The sequence below is a fragment of the Somniosus microcephalus genome, chromosome 33 (genome assembly GCF_052327205.1).
Source record: "Somniosus microcephalus isolate GS21.2 chromosome 33, FLI_Smic_1.0, whole genome shotgun sequence".
NCBI lineage: Eukaryota > Metazoa > Chordata > Chondrichthyes > Squaliformes > Somniosidae > Somniosus > Somniosus microcephalus.
The window spans coordinates 25,047,954-25,062,550 of record NC_141019.1 but is presented as its reverse complement, the minus strand read 5'-3'; the positions used below and the strand labels follow the sequence as shown (position 1 = coordinate 25,062,550).

Sequence of the window (14,597 nt, the reverse complement as noted above, 5' to 3'; positions counted from 1 at the left end):
TCTCCTCAATCACTATTGCCCCCAGTAGATCCTTTAATATACCACAATCACATTGCACTGAGACGGTGGAGTCAGTCAACAAACTGGCTTAACCGAAAACCATCTCCGTTAAGACAGAAGCAATAACCTCCTACCAGAACGTGAACAGGGCAATAACTCCAGCCGTGAAGGAGAGTTGAATCATCAGGATAATATAGACCTGCAAGAGGGAAGAGCAAGCCATCAGCCACTGGCACAGGATAAAACAGCAAAGAAACAAGGGCCTTGTTGTAAAAACCCATCTGATTCACGAATGTCCTTTAGGGAAGGAAATCTGCCGTCCTGACCCGGTCTGGCCGATGTGTGACTCCAGACCCACAGCAAATGTGGTTGACTCTTAACTGCCCTCTGTCTTGCTAGGCCATTTCACTCAGTTGTCACGGACTGCAGCGGTTCAAGGCGGCGGCTCACCGCCACCTTCTCAAAGGCATTTAGGGATGGGCAATAAATGCTGGCCTTGCCATCAGTGCCCACAAAGTGTGAATGAATAAAAAATAAAACAGAAAAATGCCTTCGTATCCTGGTGCACCTGAAAATCTGGTCGCAAGCTGAAGAGAGCCTCTGAGCAAGTGTAATAGTAGGAAACCTGGACATGAGGCTCTGTAACTTGGGGTGGGTCCAGTTTTATGGGCGGAGGGATCGATAGACGGCCGCAAAAGATCGAGGAGATTCGGGCATGTCGTACTTGTGCCCGCAATGGACTTGCGCTCAAAATTCTGCGAACTTTAAGGCCGTGTAATTGATTTGCGCCCCGGTTACCCGTGTCTCTGGGCGCAAGCATGGAGGAAATTCAAGGCCGTTATACATTCCTCTGGCCACTATCTGAATACAGCGCTTAACCAGTTTTATTTCAAATCGGTTAACACCGCCGCTAAAATAAGGGCCGGAGGAGATTTGCCCGCAATCAGCTGCCATCTCCATTCAACGATGAACCCAGCTTTACAGTTTGCTTGGAGTAGGAAATCTACAAAAAGCAAACTAAGGAAATTACATTTCGTAGAATGTACAGCACAGAAACAGGCCATTCGGCCCCACTGGTCCGTGCCGGTGTTTATGCTCCACACCAGCCTCCTCCCACTCCACTGCATCTGTGAAATTAAATACAAATAGAAAGGGAGGGGAGCATAGGAACAGGAGGAGGCCATTCAGCCCCTCGAGCCTGCTCCGCCATTCAATGAGATCATGGCTGATCTGTGACCTAACTCCATATACCCGCCTTTGGCCCATATCCCTTAATAACTTTGTTTAACAAAAATCTATCAATCTCAGATTTAAAATTAACAATTGACCCAGCATCAATTGCCATTCGCAGAAGAGAGTTCCAAACTTCTCCCACCCTTTGTGTGTAGAAGTGTTTCCTCATTTCACTCCTGAAAGGTCTGGCTCTAATTTTTAGACTCTGCCCCCTAGACCTAGAATCCCCAACCAGCAGAAATAGTTTCTCTCTATCTACCCTATCTGTTCCCCTTAATATCCTGAAAATCAATCAGATCACCCCTTAACCTTCTAAATTCTAGGGAATACAACCCTAATTTGTGTAATCCCTCCTCGTAATTTAACCCTTGAAGTCCGGGTATCATTCTGGTAAACCTACGCTGCACTCCCTCCAAGACCAATATATCCTTCCTAAAGTGTGGTGCCCAGAACTGCTCCCAGTGCTCCAGGTGTGGTCTAACCAGGGTTTTGTACAGCTGCAGCATAACTTCTACCCCTTTGTATTCTAGTCCTCTAGATATAAAGGCCAGCATTCCATTAGCCTTTTTTGATTATTTTCTAGGGGGCGGGGGAGGAACAAACTGTGCAAGGGGGAGAAAGGGAAAGAAAGAAAACAGGAGAGTAAAAAGAACAAAAAGAAAGAGGAAGAGAGAAAAGACAACAAACAAAGGCTAGTTGGACTTCTTGGTGTGTTTAACATTGCTCCCTGCAGTGAAGACTCTTGCTCTTCCGTGCAGCCAATTACCTTTCTGATGAAGACCCGTCGGACATTCTTATCATCCCAGCTGAACGAGGAAAATATCTCACTCTCGCCAGAAAAGCCTCCACTTCCATAACTAGGGCTGCGGCCTAAAGAAAGGGAGATAGGGAAAACACTCATCAGTTCAGGACAAACACCTTTACAAAACAGGACTGTCAACAGGTCAGCGGTGGCTCAGTGGGCAGCACCCTCGCCTCCAAGTCAGAAGGTTGTGGGTTCAAGTCCCACTCCTGAAACTTAAGCACAAAATCTAGGCTGACACTCCAGGGCAGTGCTGAGGGAGTGCTGCACTGTCGGAGGTGCCATCTTTCAGATGACATGTGAAACCGAGACCCCGTCTTACTTCTCCCTCACCCCGACCGCAAATTGCCAGGCCCGATGCCCTTCAGTTTTAAAGCTCACTGTAGAGCCACACCATGGTGAAACAGGGTCACCACAGCAATTACGGTTCACAAAGCCGTGAACCGTTTCCACACTGCTCCCCTCAGTGGCTGCCAATCGCTACTGCAACAATACTGCGTCTGGTGTCAAAACTGGTTGCAGCATCACCCTGTGGCAAACAGTGGGATCACAGTGCATCATGTCTGGAATTTATTTTCGAGCAGGTCTGGGGGCATTTTCCAGCTTGGTGTCAACTCGTAACATCACCCATCATGTCATTATTGGCAATAGAGCTGTGGTTGCTCATTCCCCAACAACAACTTCTATTTATCTAGCACCGTTAACGTAGTAAAACGTCCCAAGGCATTTCACAGGAGCGTTCTCAGACAAGATTTGACACCGAGCCACATAAGGATAACTTAGGGCAGGTGACCAACAGCTTGGTCAAAGAGGTAGGTTTTAAGGAGTGTCTTAAAGGAGGAAAGAGAGGTAGAGAGGCGGAGAGGTTTAGGGAGGGAATTCCAGAGCTTAGGGCCCAGGCAACAGGCACGGCCACCAATGGTTGAGTGATTATAATCAGGGATGCTCAAGAGGCCGGAATTGGAGGAGCGCAGATATCTCGGAGGGTTACAGAGATAGGGAGGGGCGAGGCCATGGAGGGATTTGAAAACAAGGATGAGAATTTTGAAATCGAGGTGCTGCTTAACCGGGAGCCAGTGTAGGTCAGCAAGCACAGGGGAGATAGGCGAACGGGACTGGGTGCGAGTTAGGACACGGGCAGCCGAGTTTTGGATCAGCTCAAGTTAATGGAGGGTGTTAGTTGGGATGCTACAGTGGGGGCGCACTTCCTCCGAGTTTCTCCATGTTAAACCGAGGCCCCGTCTGCTCTCTCAGGTGGATGTAAAAGATCCCATGGCACTATTTCAAAGAAGAGCAGGGGAGTTCTCCCCGGTGTCCTGGGGCCAATATTTATCCCTCAAATCAACATCACAAACAGATTATCTGGTCATTTATCACATTGCTGTTTGTGGGAGCTTGCTGTGCGCAAATTGGCTGCTGCGTTTCCCACATTACAACAGTGACTACACTTCAAAAAGTACTTCATTGGCTGTAAAGCGCTTTGGGACGTCCTGAGGGCATGAAAGCAGCTATATAAATGTAAGTCTTTTATGTTTAATTTATATCATCGCCTACAAAATATGTGGGTAGGAAGTACACTCATTCAAATGATAGAAATGCAAGATCTTTATTTTCATTACAAGGAATAAATAATGAATTTTCAGTGATTGCCAAGATTGTGATGTCATGTTGGCTGATGGGCCTTTAGAGATTGTGTTGCAAACTAACGTGAAGTGTCTCGCAAGGCAGGTTGCCATGGCAACGACCTGGACTTGAGCATCACCCGCAGTGCAATCTGTTGCGCTCAAAGCCGACAGGAAATTCATTACACAGTGAAGAAACTGGGTTTAAGATGCGATAATGACAGATGGTCACCGTGTGCGCTGCTAATCCTGTTCCCCTGCTTACCGGGCACATGACCACGAGATAGGCTTCAAACAGGAAGCTCCGTGGACACTGGGAGCAAGGTCCCTCAGAGCCTGTCCCTGCTCGGCCGGTGTAACTTTGGCAGATGATTAGCAGAGACCCCGGGGGAATTTTAGCTCACCAGGGAATTTAACGGGATGGGGTAGATCGCCGGGTTTTGGTTTTTTTTTTTTTTTTTTTAGTAAAATCGGACAGGGGTTGTAAAACCAGTGTTACACCCAATCCTCCCCTTTATCTATTGGGGACTTGGCCTGAAGGGTGTTGCATGGAGCAGTCCCGTGCAATATGGACTCCCAGGCCGCCTGCCTTTTCTGCGGCCTGAAGGAGTCCGTGTTCCACGTATACGCCGAATGCGAGAGGTTGCAGCCCCTCTTCCATTATTTGAAGGGGCTGCTCCTCGATTTTTGGCTGCACTTCCGTCCCACGCTCCTGATCTTCGGTCACCCGGTGCGGAGGGGCGCGGGCCTCCTCGTGGGACTGCTCCAAGTGGCCATCAACTGGTCCAGGCAGCGGGCGGTTGTTTGGACCGACTGCCCGCCTCTCTTCCGCGGCTACATTCGCGCCCGGGTGGCCCTGGAGGTGGAGCACGCGGTGCCCACCGGCACGCTCGAGGCCTTCCGCGACCGGAGTGCATCATCACCCCCAGGAATAACATTTTAATTTAAGTTAAGGTTCCTTTAATACTTTTATTAATTCACAGTTTATTTGTTTATTGTTCGGACCCAAAAAAGTACACCCAATCCTGTCCGACCCACAATACCCACACTAACTTCCCCCTGTACCAATGACACCTGATCCATCTCAGCCAGTTCACGGGATAGGAGGGGGGGAGGGTCAGAGCAGACTCTGGCTGCTTATCCCCCACACAAGGAGTGAAAACAATTCAAAGTGGGCAAGTCACACCAGCTAACTCGCGCAAGGGAGCCTCCTAGCAACAGGCTTACAGAAGAGCAGAGGCCCGTGAGTAGGCCTCATACATACCTCGGGAGCCTACTGTCAACAAGGGCAGACGTCGATGACGAAGTCCAACACCGCCTTCAGTGTGCCAGTGCAGCCTTCGGTCGCCCGAGGAAGAGAGTGTTTGAAGACCAGGACCTCAAACCCGGCACGAAGCTCATGGTCTACAGAGCAGCAGTGATACCCGCCCTGCTGTATGCCTCAGAGACATGAACCTCAGGCACCTCAAAGCACTGGAGAGAAAGCATCAATGCTGCCTCCGCAAGATCCATTGGCACGTCAATGTGCTCACTCAGGCCAACATCCCCAGCATCGAAGCTTTGACCACGCTCGATCAGCTCCGATGGACGGGTCACATTGTCCGCATGCCCGATACGAGACTCCCAAAACAAGCGCTCTACTCGGAGCTCCGGCACGGCAAGAGCGCCCCAGGTGGGCAGAGGAAACACTTCAAGGACACCCTCAAAGCCTCCTTGGAAAAAGTGCAACATCCCCACCGACACCTGGGAATCCCTGGCCCAAGACCGCTCAAAGTGGAGGAGAAACATCCGGGAAGGCGCCGAACACCTCGAGTCTCTTCGCCGGGAGCAAGCGGAAGCCAAGCGCAGGCAGCGCACGTCAACCCAAGCACCCCACCCACCCGCCCCTTCAACCACCGTCTGCCCCACCTGTGACAGAGACTGTAGGTCCTGCATCGGACTCATCAGTCACCTGAGAACTCATTTTTAATGTGGAAGCAAGTCATCCTCGGTTCCGAGGGACTGCCTAAGAAGAAGAAGATACCTGCACTCACAGCCAGGTCATGGAGCTCACCACTTGGAGACCTAAGGCACGAGGGGGGGGGGGGGGCGGGGCAGGGGGGAAAGAAGCAAAACACGAGCATGACAATATAAGCTACAAATAAAGGTACGACTGCAATCTTTCAAAATGATTTGCTCAAGGTTTTACTCACTTGGATCCACGTAAGCCCAGCTGGGATGCATCGGTGCCGATGGTGATGGGCTATTATTCTTGGCGCCCGCAGTTGCCTCCTCATAAGTGGGGGGAGCAGTTGATGTCGACATCGGCTCTCTTTTCTCAGGGCCTCCCTGTTCACCTTCCGGATTTGGGGTTTTGTTCGTGGCAAAAAGCTGCAAACAGACAAATACAATATACGTCAGGCAGGTTCGGGCTGCTGTACTGGCCGGGGGGCTCTTACAGCGGCACAGGTCAAATAGCAAAAAGGAATTTCTCCTCCTCTTCAAGGCTGGACAACCCCCCCGTCCCCCCACAGCCGTGGGCAGCTGGGCACCAGGGAAGCACCTGAATGGGCATGGGCACCAGCTTGCCCCATGCAAAAGCGGTGCCCTCCCACTGAACCCGCAAACGCCAGTGGGGTCAGCGCTGGAGGTGAGCATTGGGAGCTATCCCAGCAGAACCACTGGGATTATGACCCAAGGAATGAATTGGCTAATGAGTTTTCCTTGCATTCTTTGAGGTGTCACCTTCATTTGTCACATACTCACCTCTACGAGTGATCCAGTATATAACCCCCACACACACCAGCCCACGAGTGATCCAGTATATAACCCCCACACACCAGCCCATGAGTGATCCAGTATATAACCCCCACACACACACACACACACACACACACCAGCCCACGAGTGATCCAGTATATAACCCCCACACACACCAGCCCACGAGTGATCCAGTATATAACCCCCACACACACCAGCCCATGAGTGATCCAGTATATAACCCACACACACCAGCCCATGAGTGATCCAGTATATAACCCCCACACACACACCAGCCCATGAGTGATCCAGTATATAACCCCCACACACCAGCCCATGAGTGATCCAGTATATAACCCCACACACACACCAGCCCATGAGTGATCCAGTATATAACCCCCACACACACCAGCCCATGAGTGATCCAGTATATAACGTTATTCAGCATACAATATAACCCAAGCTATCACTGGTTGCTTACCTTCCTGCTAACGAGAATTTTTATACGGAAGCTCACATTGCAGGAGAGAGAAAGGTTGCTGCTCACATAATCTACTGCTACATATTAAACCCCTCTACACCCAAGTACGGTCCCTCAGAGATTTCACCTAACGAATGAGGTGTCATATGAACAAAATGCTCAATTAGAAACCGTGAGCTCTCCGCGATCCTCCAATCCTGGCCTCTTGCACATCCGCGATTTTCAATTGCTCCACCATTGGTGGCCGTGCCTTCAGCAGTCTAGGCCCTAAACTGTGGAATTCCCTCCCTAAACCTCTCCTTATGTGGCTCAGTGTCAATATGTGTCCCATAACACTCCTGTGAAGCGCCTTGGAGCATTTTACTATGTTAAAGGCGCTATATAAATGCAAGTTGTAGTTGAGACTGTGGAATACTGAATTTACCCCATCGGTGGCTCTTAGCTGCAACTAGAAAGCTCTTAGTTGTGCATGCCTCACGTTGGAGTAGTGTTTTAAAACTCAGATATTCATGGATATCGGGTATTAATGGCTCGAATACTTTCTGTGTTTGGTGACTCTCCAGAGAAGCTTCAAGGAAACAGGTAAATTCCACTAGGACTTATTTATGAAAGTATCGAGGGATAATTCCTATTCTATAAATATTCCACAGGGACTGAAGACACCGTCTCATTCACCACACCACATCTGCTCTGCGCAGACTGTTTGAGTTGGAGCACTTGCATGGCTTTTGGGTGCAGCATTGAAGGACTCTGTGGGTCAGTATCTATCAGTGACGGTACAGGAGGGACTCTGTGGGTCAGTATCTATCAGTGACGGTACAGGGGAGACTCTGTGGGTCAGTATCTATCAGTGACGGTACAGGGGAGACTCTGTGGGTCAGTATCTATCAGTGACGGTACAGGAGGGACTCTGTGGGTCAGTATCTATCAGTGACGGTACAGGAGAGACTCTGTGGGTCAGTATCTATCAGTGACGGTACAGGAGGGACTCTGTGGGTCAGTATCTATCAGTGACGGTACAGGAGGGACTCTGTGGGTCAGTATCTATCAGTGACGGTACAGGAGAGACTCTGTGGGTCAGTAGCTATCAGTGACGGTACAGGAGGGACTCTGTGGGTCGGTACAAGTTGGGTGATGAGGTAATTATTTGGAGAGGTCTCCTCTGACCAAGTCACAAAAAGCAGTATTGTAAAAAGCCCTGTATGGTGGGGAGTGATAAGATGTAGAGTTTCTCCTGTAATCCCCCAACATAGTAAGTTCCTGTTCTCGGCTGTGCACCATGGAAAGAAAGACTTGCATTTATATAGCGCCTTTCACGACCACCAGACGTCTCAAAGCGCTTTACAGCCAATGAAGTACTTTTGGAGCGTCGTCACTGTTGTGGAGTCTCAGTGAGAGGATCAAGTGCTATCGAACAGGTAGTGAGAGAGAGAGAGAGAGAGAGAGAGAGAGAGAGAGAGAGTCAGTCTCCCAAGGCTATTGTGAACTCGCCATCAGCCAAATGCAGGGTGGCATTAGCAAAGGCTGGGGGATGGGTTGCCTGCCCACCTTGGCCAAAATAGCACCTGGCAGAGGATGCCCACCCATAGGGGTACATAATATATCAAAAAGTACCGAGTAGCAGTATGTCCCGTGAAAAGTTTCGATCACCAATTTAATCTTCTCTTCATTTCGTTTTCTTCAAACAATATGCATGGCAGGCTGTGTTTAAAACTGGGGATAATCTTTGACACGCCGCTGTAAACCTCAGCTTACACAGGGAGATGTGGAGACCATGAACAGGCAGAAGCACAGACACTGCTCCAATGTGAGGCATGCACAACCAAGAGCTTTCTACTTGCAGCCGAGAGCCACAGATACTATCTGACCTGCTGAGTATTTCCAGCATTTTCCGTTTTTATTTAAAAGAGCTTTCTAAACTGGATTTCAGTCCTATAAACTAGTTACCGATATGACATGTCTGCCGTGGCTTAGCACCCTTGCCTCTGAGTCCGAAGGTTGTGGGTTCAAGTCCCACTCCAGAGACTTCAGCACAAAAATCTAGGCTGACACTCCACTGCAGTGCTGAGGAGTGCTGCACTGTCGGAGGTACCGTCTTTCAGATGAGACGTTAAACCGAAGCCCCGTCTGCTCTCTCAAGTGGACAAAAAAGACCCCATAACACTATTTTGAAGGGGAGATCTCCCCGGTGTCCTGGCCAATATTTATCCCTCAACCAACATTACTAAAAAATCTGCATTTTTAAAAATTAGTTCCTGGGATGTGGGTGTCACTGGCAAGGCCGGCATTTATTGCCCATCCCTAATCACCCTTGAGAAGGTGGTGATGAGCCGCCTTCTTGAACCGCTGCAGTCCGTGTGGTGAGGGTACTCCCACAGTGCTGTTAGGGAGGGAGTTCCAGGATTTTGACCCAGCGACGATGAAGAATCGGCGATATACTTCCAAGTCAGGATGGTGTGTGACTTGGAGGGGAACTTGGAGGTGGCGGTGTTCCCATGCGCCTGTTGCCCTTGTCCTTCTAGGTGGAAGAGGTCACAGGTTTGGGAAGTGCTGCCGAAGAAGCCTTGGCGAGTTGCTGCAGTGCATCTTGTAGATGGTCATGATCACATTACTGTTTGTGGGAGCTTGCTGTGCACAAATTAGCAGCTGCGTTTCCTACATTACAACAGTGACTACACTTCAAAAAGTACTTCAGTGACTGTAAAGCGCTTTGGGACGTCCAGAGATCGTGAAAGGCGCTATAGAAATGCAAGATTTGCTGCAACAAATTGGTGATCTGCACACTGGTATATTAATACTGGTTGATAAAGGAGTGGGCACTGCCACACTCACGAGGAAGGCCTATCTAACCCAATTAACAACTTCTTCATTCATGGGTGACGAGGCCAGCCCTTCGTTCCTGTATTAAGCACCGCAACGCACTAATCGGCATTAGATGTTCCCTACTTACATTAACTGAACAGAGCAGATTAGAAAAACCAGAATCGTTCACCCTGTGCTCAATATGCATCAGCCACTAAATGTTACAAATCTTACATCAAGCTTACCTGTTGGGTTCTCGGCAAAATTTACCATCATATATAACGCTCAAATGACTTTGAATTTGAGCTTCAGAAAATCAGGAGCCATAAAGAGGTCTTGTAATGGCGGTCCTACCTTTCCTCCAGAGTTACACACTGAACGCGTATTAGTGAAGAGGATTAGGTAATCTGTCAGACCACGTGATGCTTTCAATTCCCATTACCAGAGATTACCAACGTGCTTACACTAATAGCCACACACGTCAGGATCGCTCAGCCTACGTCTGTGGCGACCATGGCCGCAGAGAGAAATGCTTGGCATTGACAACAATTGAAAGCCGCCGAAATAGATTCAGAATGTTCTTGAATTGCAGCAGTTGGCCCTGTAGTTCGAAGGCTACACAGATTTAGCTTTCTCCCCAGGCTGAACACAATGGGAAAATAAGCAAATGCAGCGTACCCATGATAGATACTTGCTGTACTCAGGACAACTTTGATGGAAAATGCACAGATATGTAATGATTTTGAGTGAAACAGAAATACTGGCAATTTGGCCCTGAAGTGATTTTTTTTTTTTTTTTTTTATAATTGTGATGTTTGCAGATTCATGTGCGCCAATTATCAGAGAATCCATGGGAATCTGTTACTGAGGAATTCTTGGGAATCTACTTGGAAATAATCAGGAATCCATTAGAGAATTCCTGGGAATCTATTATTAGGGAATAATCCATCCTTGTAGCATTGAATGTCAATGATCCATTGAATATTTTATCCACTGCCTCACTTAAAGCTGCCAGTTATATTGAGGAGCAACTTTCTCCATGAGGGCCCCATGTTAAAGAGAGAAACAATTGTGATCCAATGACTGGTACAGTTTTACCTTTAAACTAAAGTGACGACAGATTGAAGTATTCATTTTTATCTTCAAGTTTCAGAACGATGAACTGACTACATTCAGCTTACAGTATCGGAGCATTAAACTCACCGTAATATAACAGAGAAATCACAGCATTGCAATCACTTCAACGACACTGTCATTTATATAATGCCTCTGTACGAAAGGCTGATATTTAAAGATATTTAGTAGAGGAGAATCATATATGTATAACTTCAAGTGTAGCCATGGACCAAATAATATTACCCATAATTACTCCTGGGTAACTAGAAAACTTGTTCAAAATGTAGCTGCACAGCCAAAAGCAGTTTTGACTCAGTTTTGATAACAAACAGCCACAGACTGCGAGTGAAGGTTAAATCATTAAATAACATATTATAATACTGTATAGAACTTAGAATTTGCTTAACAAAACTATAAACAAGATAACACTGAACATGGCAAAGTTGGTGGAAAAGTACTGGAAAGGCGGGATGCTACCTTAGTCTGAGTGACAGTGGTATTTTGACCATTAGAACCAATTATAAAAGGCGATTTTGTTAAAAACCATATATGGACACTGGCCAAACCAACTTTTGATAAGAAAAAAGGGTTAAAACCTCGATACCCAAAGAACAACTTCACACAGACGTACTGCGAGGACAAAGGAACAGACTTAAGACGACATCATCTGTGTCCGAGAGGTTCCAGAAACCTAGGGCTGCGAGCTACTCGTTAAAACTATCGCCTAATATTAAGTATATTACGCTGTATGCTTAATAAATCTTGATCTGCTGCTCAAACATACTGGCTGCTGCCTATTGCTGTCTTGTCCAAGAACTCAGATCTATAAGATCTTACACCCCTCACATAAAAAGGACACAAAGATCAGTTTTTGCAAGACTTCTGATGGCAGGGAGGGAGGTTGTGAAAGAAAGTGATTTTGGGACATAATTCCAGAGGTCAGGATATAGCCACTGAACGACTAGGCTGTTAGTGACGTGGAGGGAATGGGGGAACACGCAATAATCCGAGGTTGCAGTGCAGAGGGTGCACGCAGGGGTGTTTTGCTGGGGAAGGGCCCCCGGGTGACACCTTGGCGGGATTTGAAAACAAGGATGAGGATCTTGAAGTTGATTTGTTGCAGTGCAGGGAGCCATTGGAGTGTGGCAAGGATAGCGGTGGAGGATGTGCAGGACTTTGTATGGGAGAGGACGCAACTCCCGGAGTCTGGGAATAGTTGAAGCCATTTCTCATGTCGGAACACAGTCACGGTCAACGTGGCACGTTCCTGGTGCTGGCTGGGCCGTCACGGTGAGGTGCCAACGGAGGTCACGCACTTCCTTGCAGAAAGGAAAATGATGCAATGCATTAACCACTGGTAGCAGTGCATCAGCCATGGCTCAGTGGGTAGCACTCCTGCCTTTGAGTCAGAAGGTTGTGGGTTCAAGTCCCACTCCAGAGCTTTGAGTGCATAATCCAGGCTGACACTTCCAGTGCAGTACTGAGGGAGTGCTGCACTGCCGGAGGAGCAGTCTTTTGGATGAGACGTTAAACCGAGGCCCCGTCTGCTCTCTCAGGTGGACGTAAAAGATCCCATAGCATTATTTTGAAGAACAGGTGAGTTCTCCCCGGTGTCCTGGCCAATATTTATCCCTTAACCTACATCACTAAAACAGATGATCTGCTCATCATCACATTGGGATCTTGCTGTGCACAAATTGGCTGCCGCCTTTTCCTATATTACAACAGTGGCTACACTCCAAAAGCGCTTTGGGACATCCGGTGTTAGTGAAAGGTGCTATATAAATGTAAGTTTTTTCTTTTACCGTTCAAGTGTGCACATTGAAGGAGTCAATTGCCTTTTTACTTGTGTTGAGGGTGGAATAGCTGTCTCTCTTAATAGTGTTCCCTTGATTCCTCCTGCTCGTGTGGACGAAAGAGCAGCATTGCATCCCAAAAATCAGCAAAAAGCAATTAACAGCTGAGGAAAAGTGGAGGCTGGGAAATGGGAAGCAGCGGGATGGGGCGCCCAGAATAATTGGAAGATTGTCGCTGAGGGGGGGAAATAGTATCACAGAATCAGAAATTTATGGCACAGAAGGAGGCCATTCGGCCCATCATGTCTGTCGCGGCCGACAAAGAGCTCTCCAGCCTAATCCCACTTTCCAGCTCTTGGTCCGTAGCCTTGTAGGTTACGACGCTTCAAGTGCACATCCAAGTACTTTTTAAACACTGAGGGTTTCTGCCTCTACCACCCTTTCAGGCAGTGAGTTCCAGACCTCCACCACACACTGGGTCAAACATAGGAGTCGGCCATTCGGCCCCTCGAGTCTGCTCCGCCATTCAATATGATCTTGGCTGATCCTCTATCTCAATACCATATTCCCGCTCTCTCCCCATACCCCTTGATGCCTTTTGCATCTAGAAATCTATCTATCTCCTTCTTAAATATATTCAGTGACTTGGCCTCCACAGCCTTCTGTGGTAGAGAATTCCACAGGTTCACCACCCTCCGAGTGAAGAAATTTCTCCTCATCTCAGTCCTAAATGTCCTACCCCGTATCCTGAGACTGTGACCCCTCGTTCTAGAACCCCCCCAGCCAGGGGAAACATCCTCCCTGCATCCAGTCTGTCTAGCCCTGTCAGAATTTTATACGTTTCAATGAGATCCCCTCTCATTCTTCTAAACTCTAGTGAATACAGGCCTAGTCGACCCAATCTCTCCTCATATGACAGTCCTGCCATCCCGGGAATCAGTCTGGTGAACCTTCGCTGCACTCCCTCTATGGCAAGTATATCCTTTCTTAGGTAAGGAGACCAAAACTGCACACAGTACTCCAGGTGTGGTCTCACCAAGGCATTTCTCCTCAACTCCCCTCTAATCCTTCTACCAATTACTTTAAATCTATGCCCTCTGGTTATTGACCCCTCTGCTAAGGGAAATAGGTCCTGTCCACTCTATCTCGGCCCCTCAATTTTATACACCTCAATTAAATCTCCCCTCAGCCTCCTCTGTTCCAAAGAAAACAACCCCAGCCTATCCAATCTTTCTTTATAACTAAAATTCTCCAGTCTTGGCAACATCCTCGTAAATCTCCTCTGCACCCTCTCCAGTGCAATCTTTAATGTGGTGCCCAGAACTGCTCGCAGTACTCTAGCTGTGGCCTAACTAGTGTTTTATACAGTTCAAGCACAACCGCCCTGCTCTTATATTCTATGCCTCCAACGTGGAGTGGGACCATTGGTAGTTCTACCTTAGACCCAGGAGCTTCATGAAATCAGTGGGCTGGACTTGCACGCAGGCCCCAGAGATAAAATGGAGTGTCCTAAGCCACTGGGCCACCCAATCCTTGCACTTGTACGTTATGCAGGTGAAAGGATGACTGGGAACATTTCCCCCAGCAGTGGTTCAAGTCTAGTGACGACACGGGCAGAGACTGCTGCACACAGCCCCCACACCGCGGGGGCAGAATCTCAGGAGGTGTACGCATCTCAAGCTGGAGGAGAAACTCTCTAACCGGAGGGGGTATCTCAGGTATCTCATAATGGTTATGTTACTGGACTAGTAATCCAGAGACCTGGAATAATAATCCAGGGACATGGGTTCAAATCCCACCACGACAGCTGGGGAATTTAAATTCAGTTAATTAAATAAATCTGGAATTTAAAAAAAGCTAGTATCAGTAATGGTGACCATGAAACTACCGGATTGTCATAAAAACCCATCTGGTTCACTAATGTCCTTTAGGAAAGGAAATCTGCTGTCCTTACCCGGTCTGGCCTATATCAGTTCAGAGACAATTCACTCGGTTGATTCCTGAGA

General features: G+C 48.0%; 1 protein-coding gene across 3 annotated transcripts in view; it reads right to left on the bottom strand.

The window, feature by feature from the left end:
• Positions 1-14,597, bottom strand: part of LOC147097012 (protein lifeguard 2-like) — a 38,899-nt gene that overhangs the window by 16,886 nt on the left and 7,416 nt on the right. For 2 of the 3 annotated variants that reach the window (XM_085972740.1, XM_085972739.1), the window contains exons 2-4: positions 5,850-6,027; positions 2,000-2,103; positions 135-199 (exon numbers count right to left, since the gene is read on the bottom strand). In XM_085972740.1, the coding sequence (XP_085828866.1) occupies positions 135-199; positions 2,000-2,103; positions 5,850-6,027 (347 nt within the window). Of the gene's footprint in view, positions 1-134; positions 200-1,999; positions 2,104-5,849; positions 6,028-9,924; positions 10,074-14,597 lie in introns of those variants that run through there. The other variant, XM_085972741.1, reaches the window with a different exon arrangement.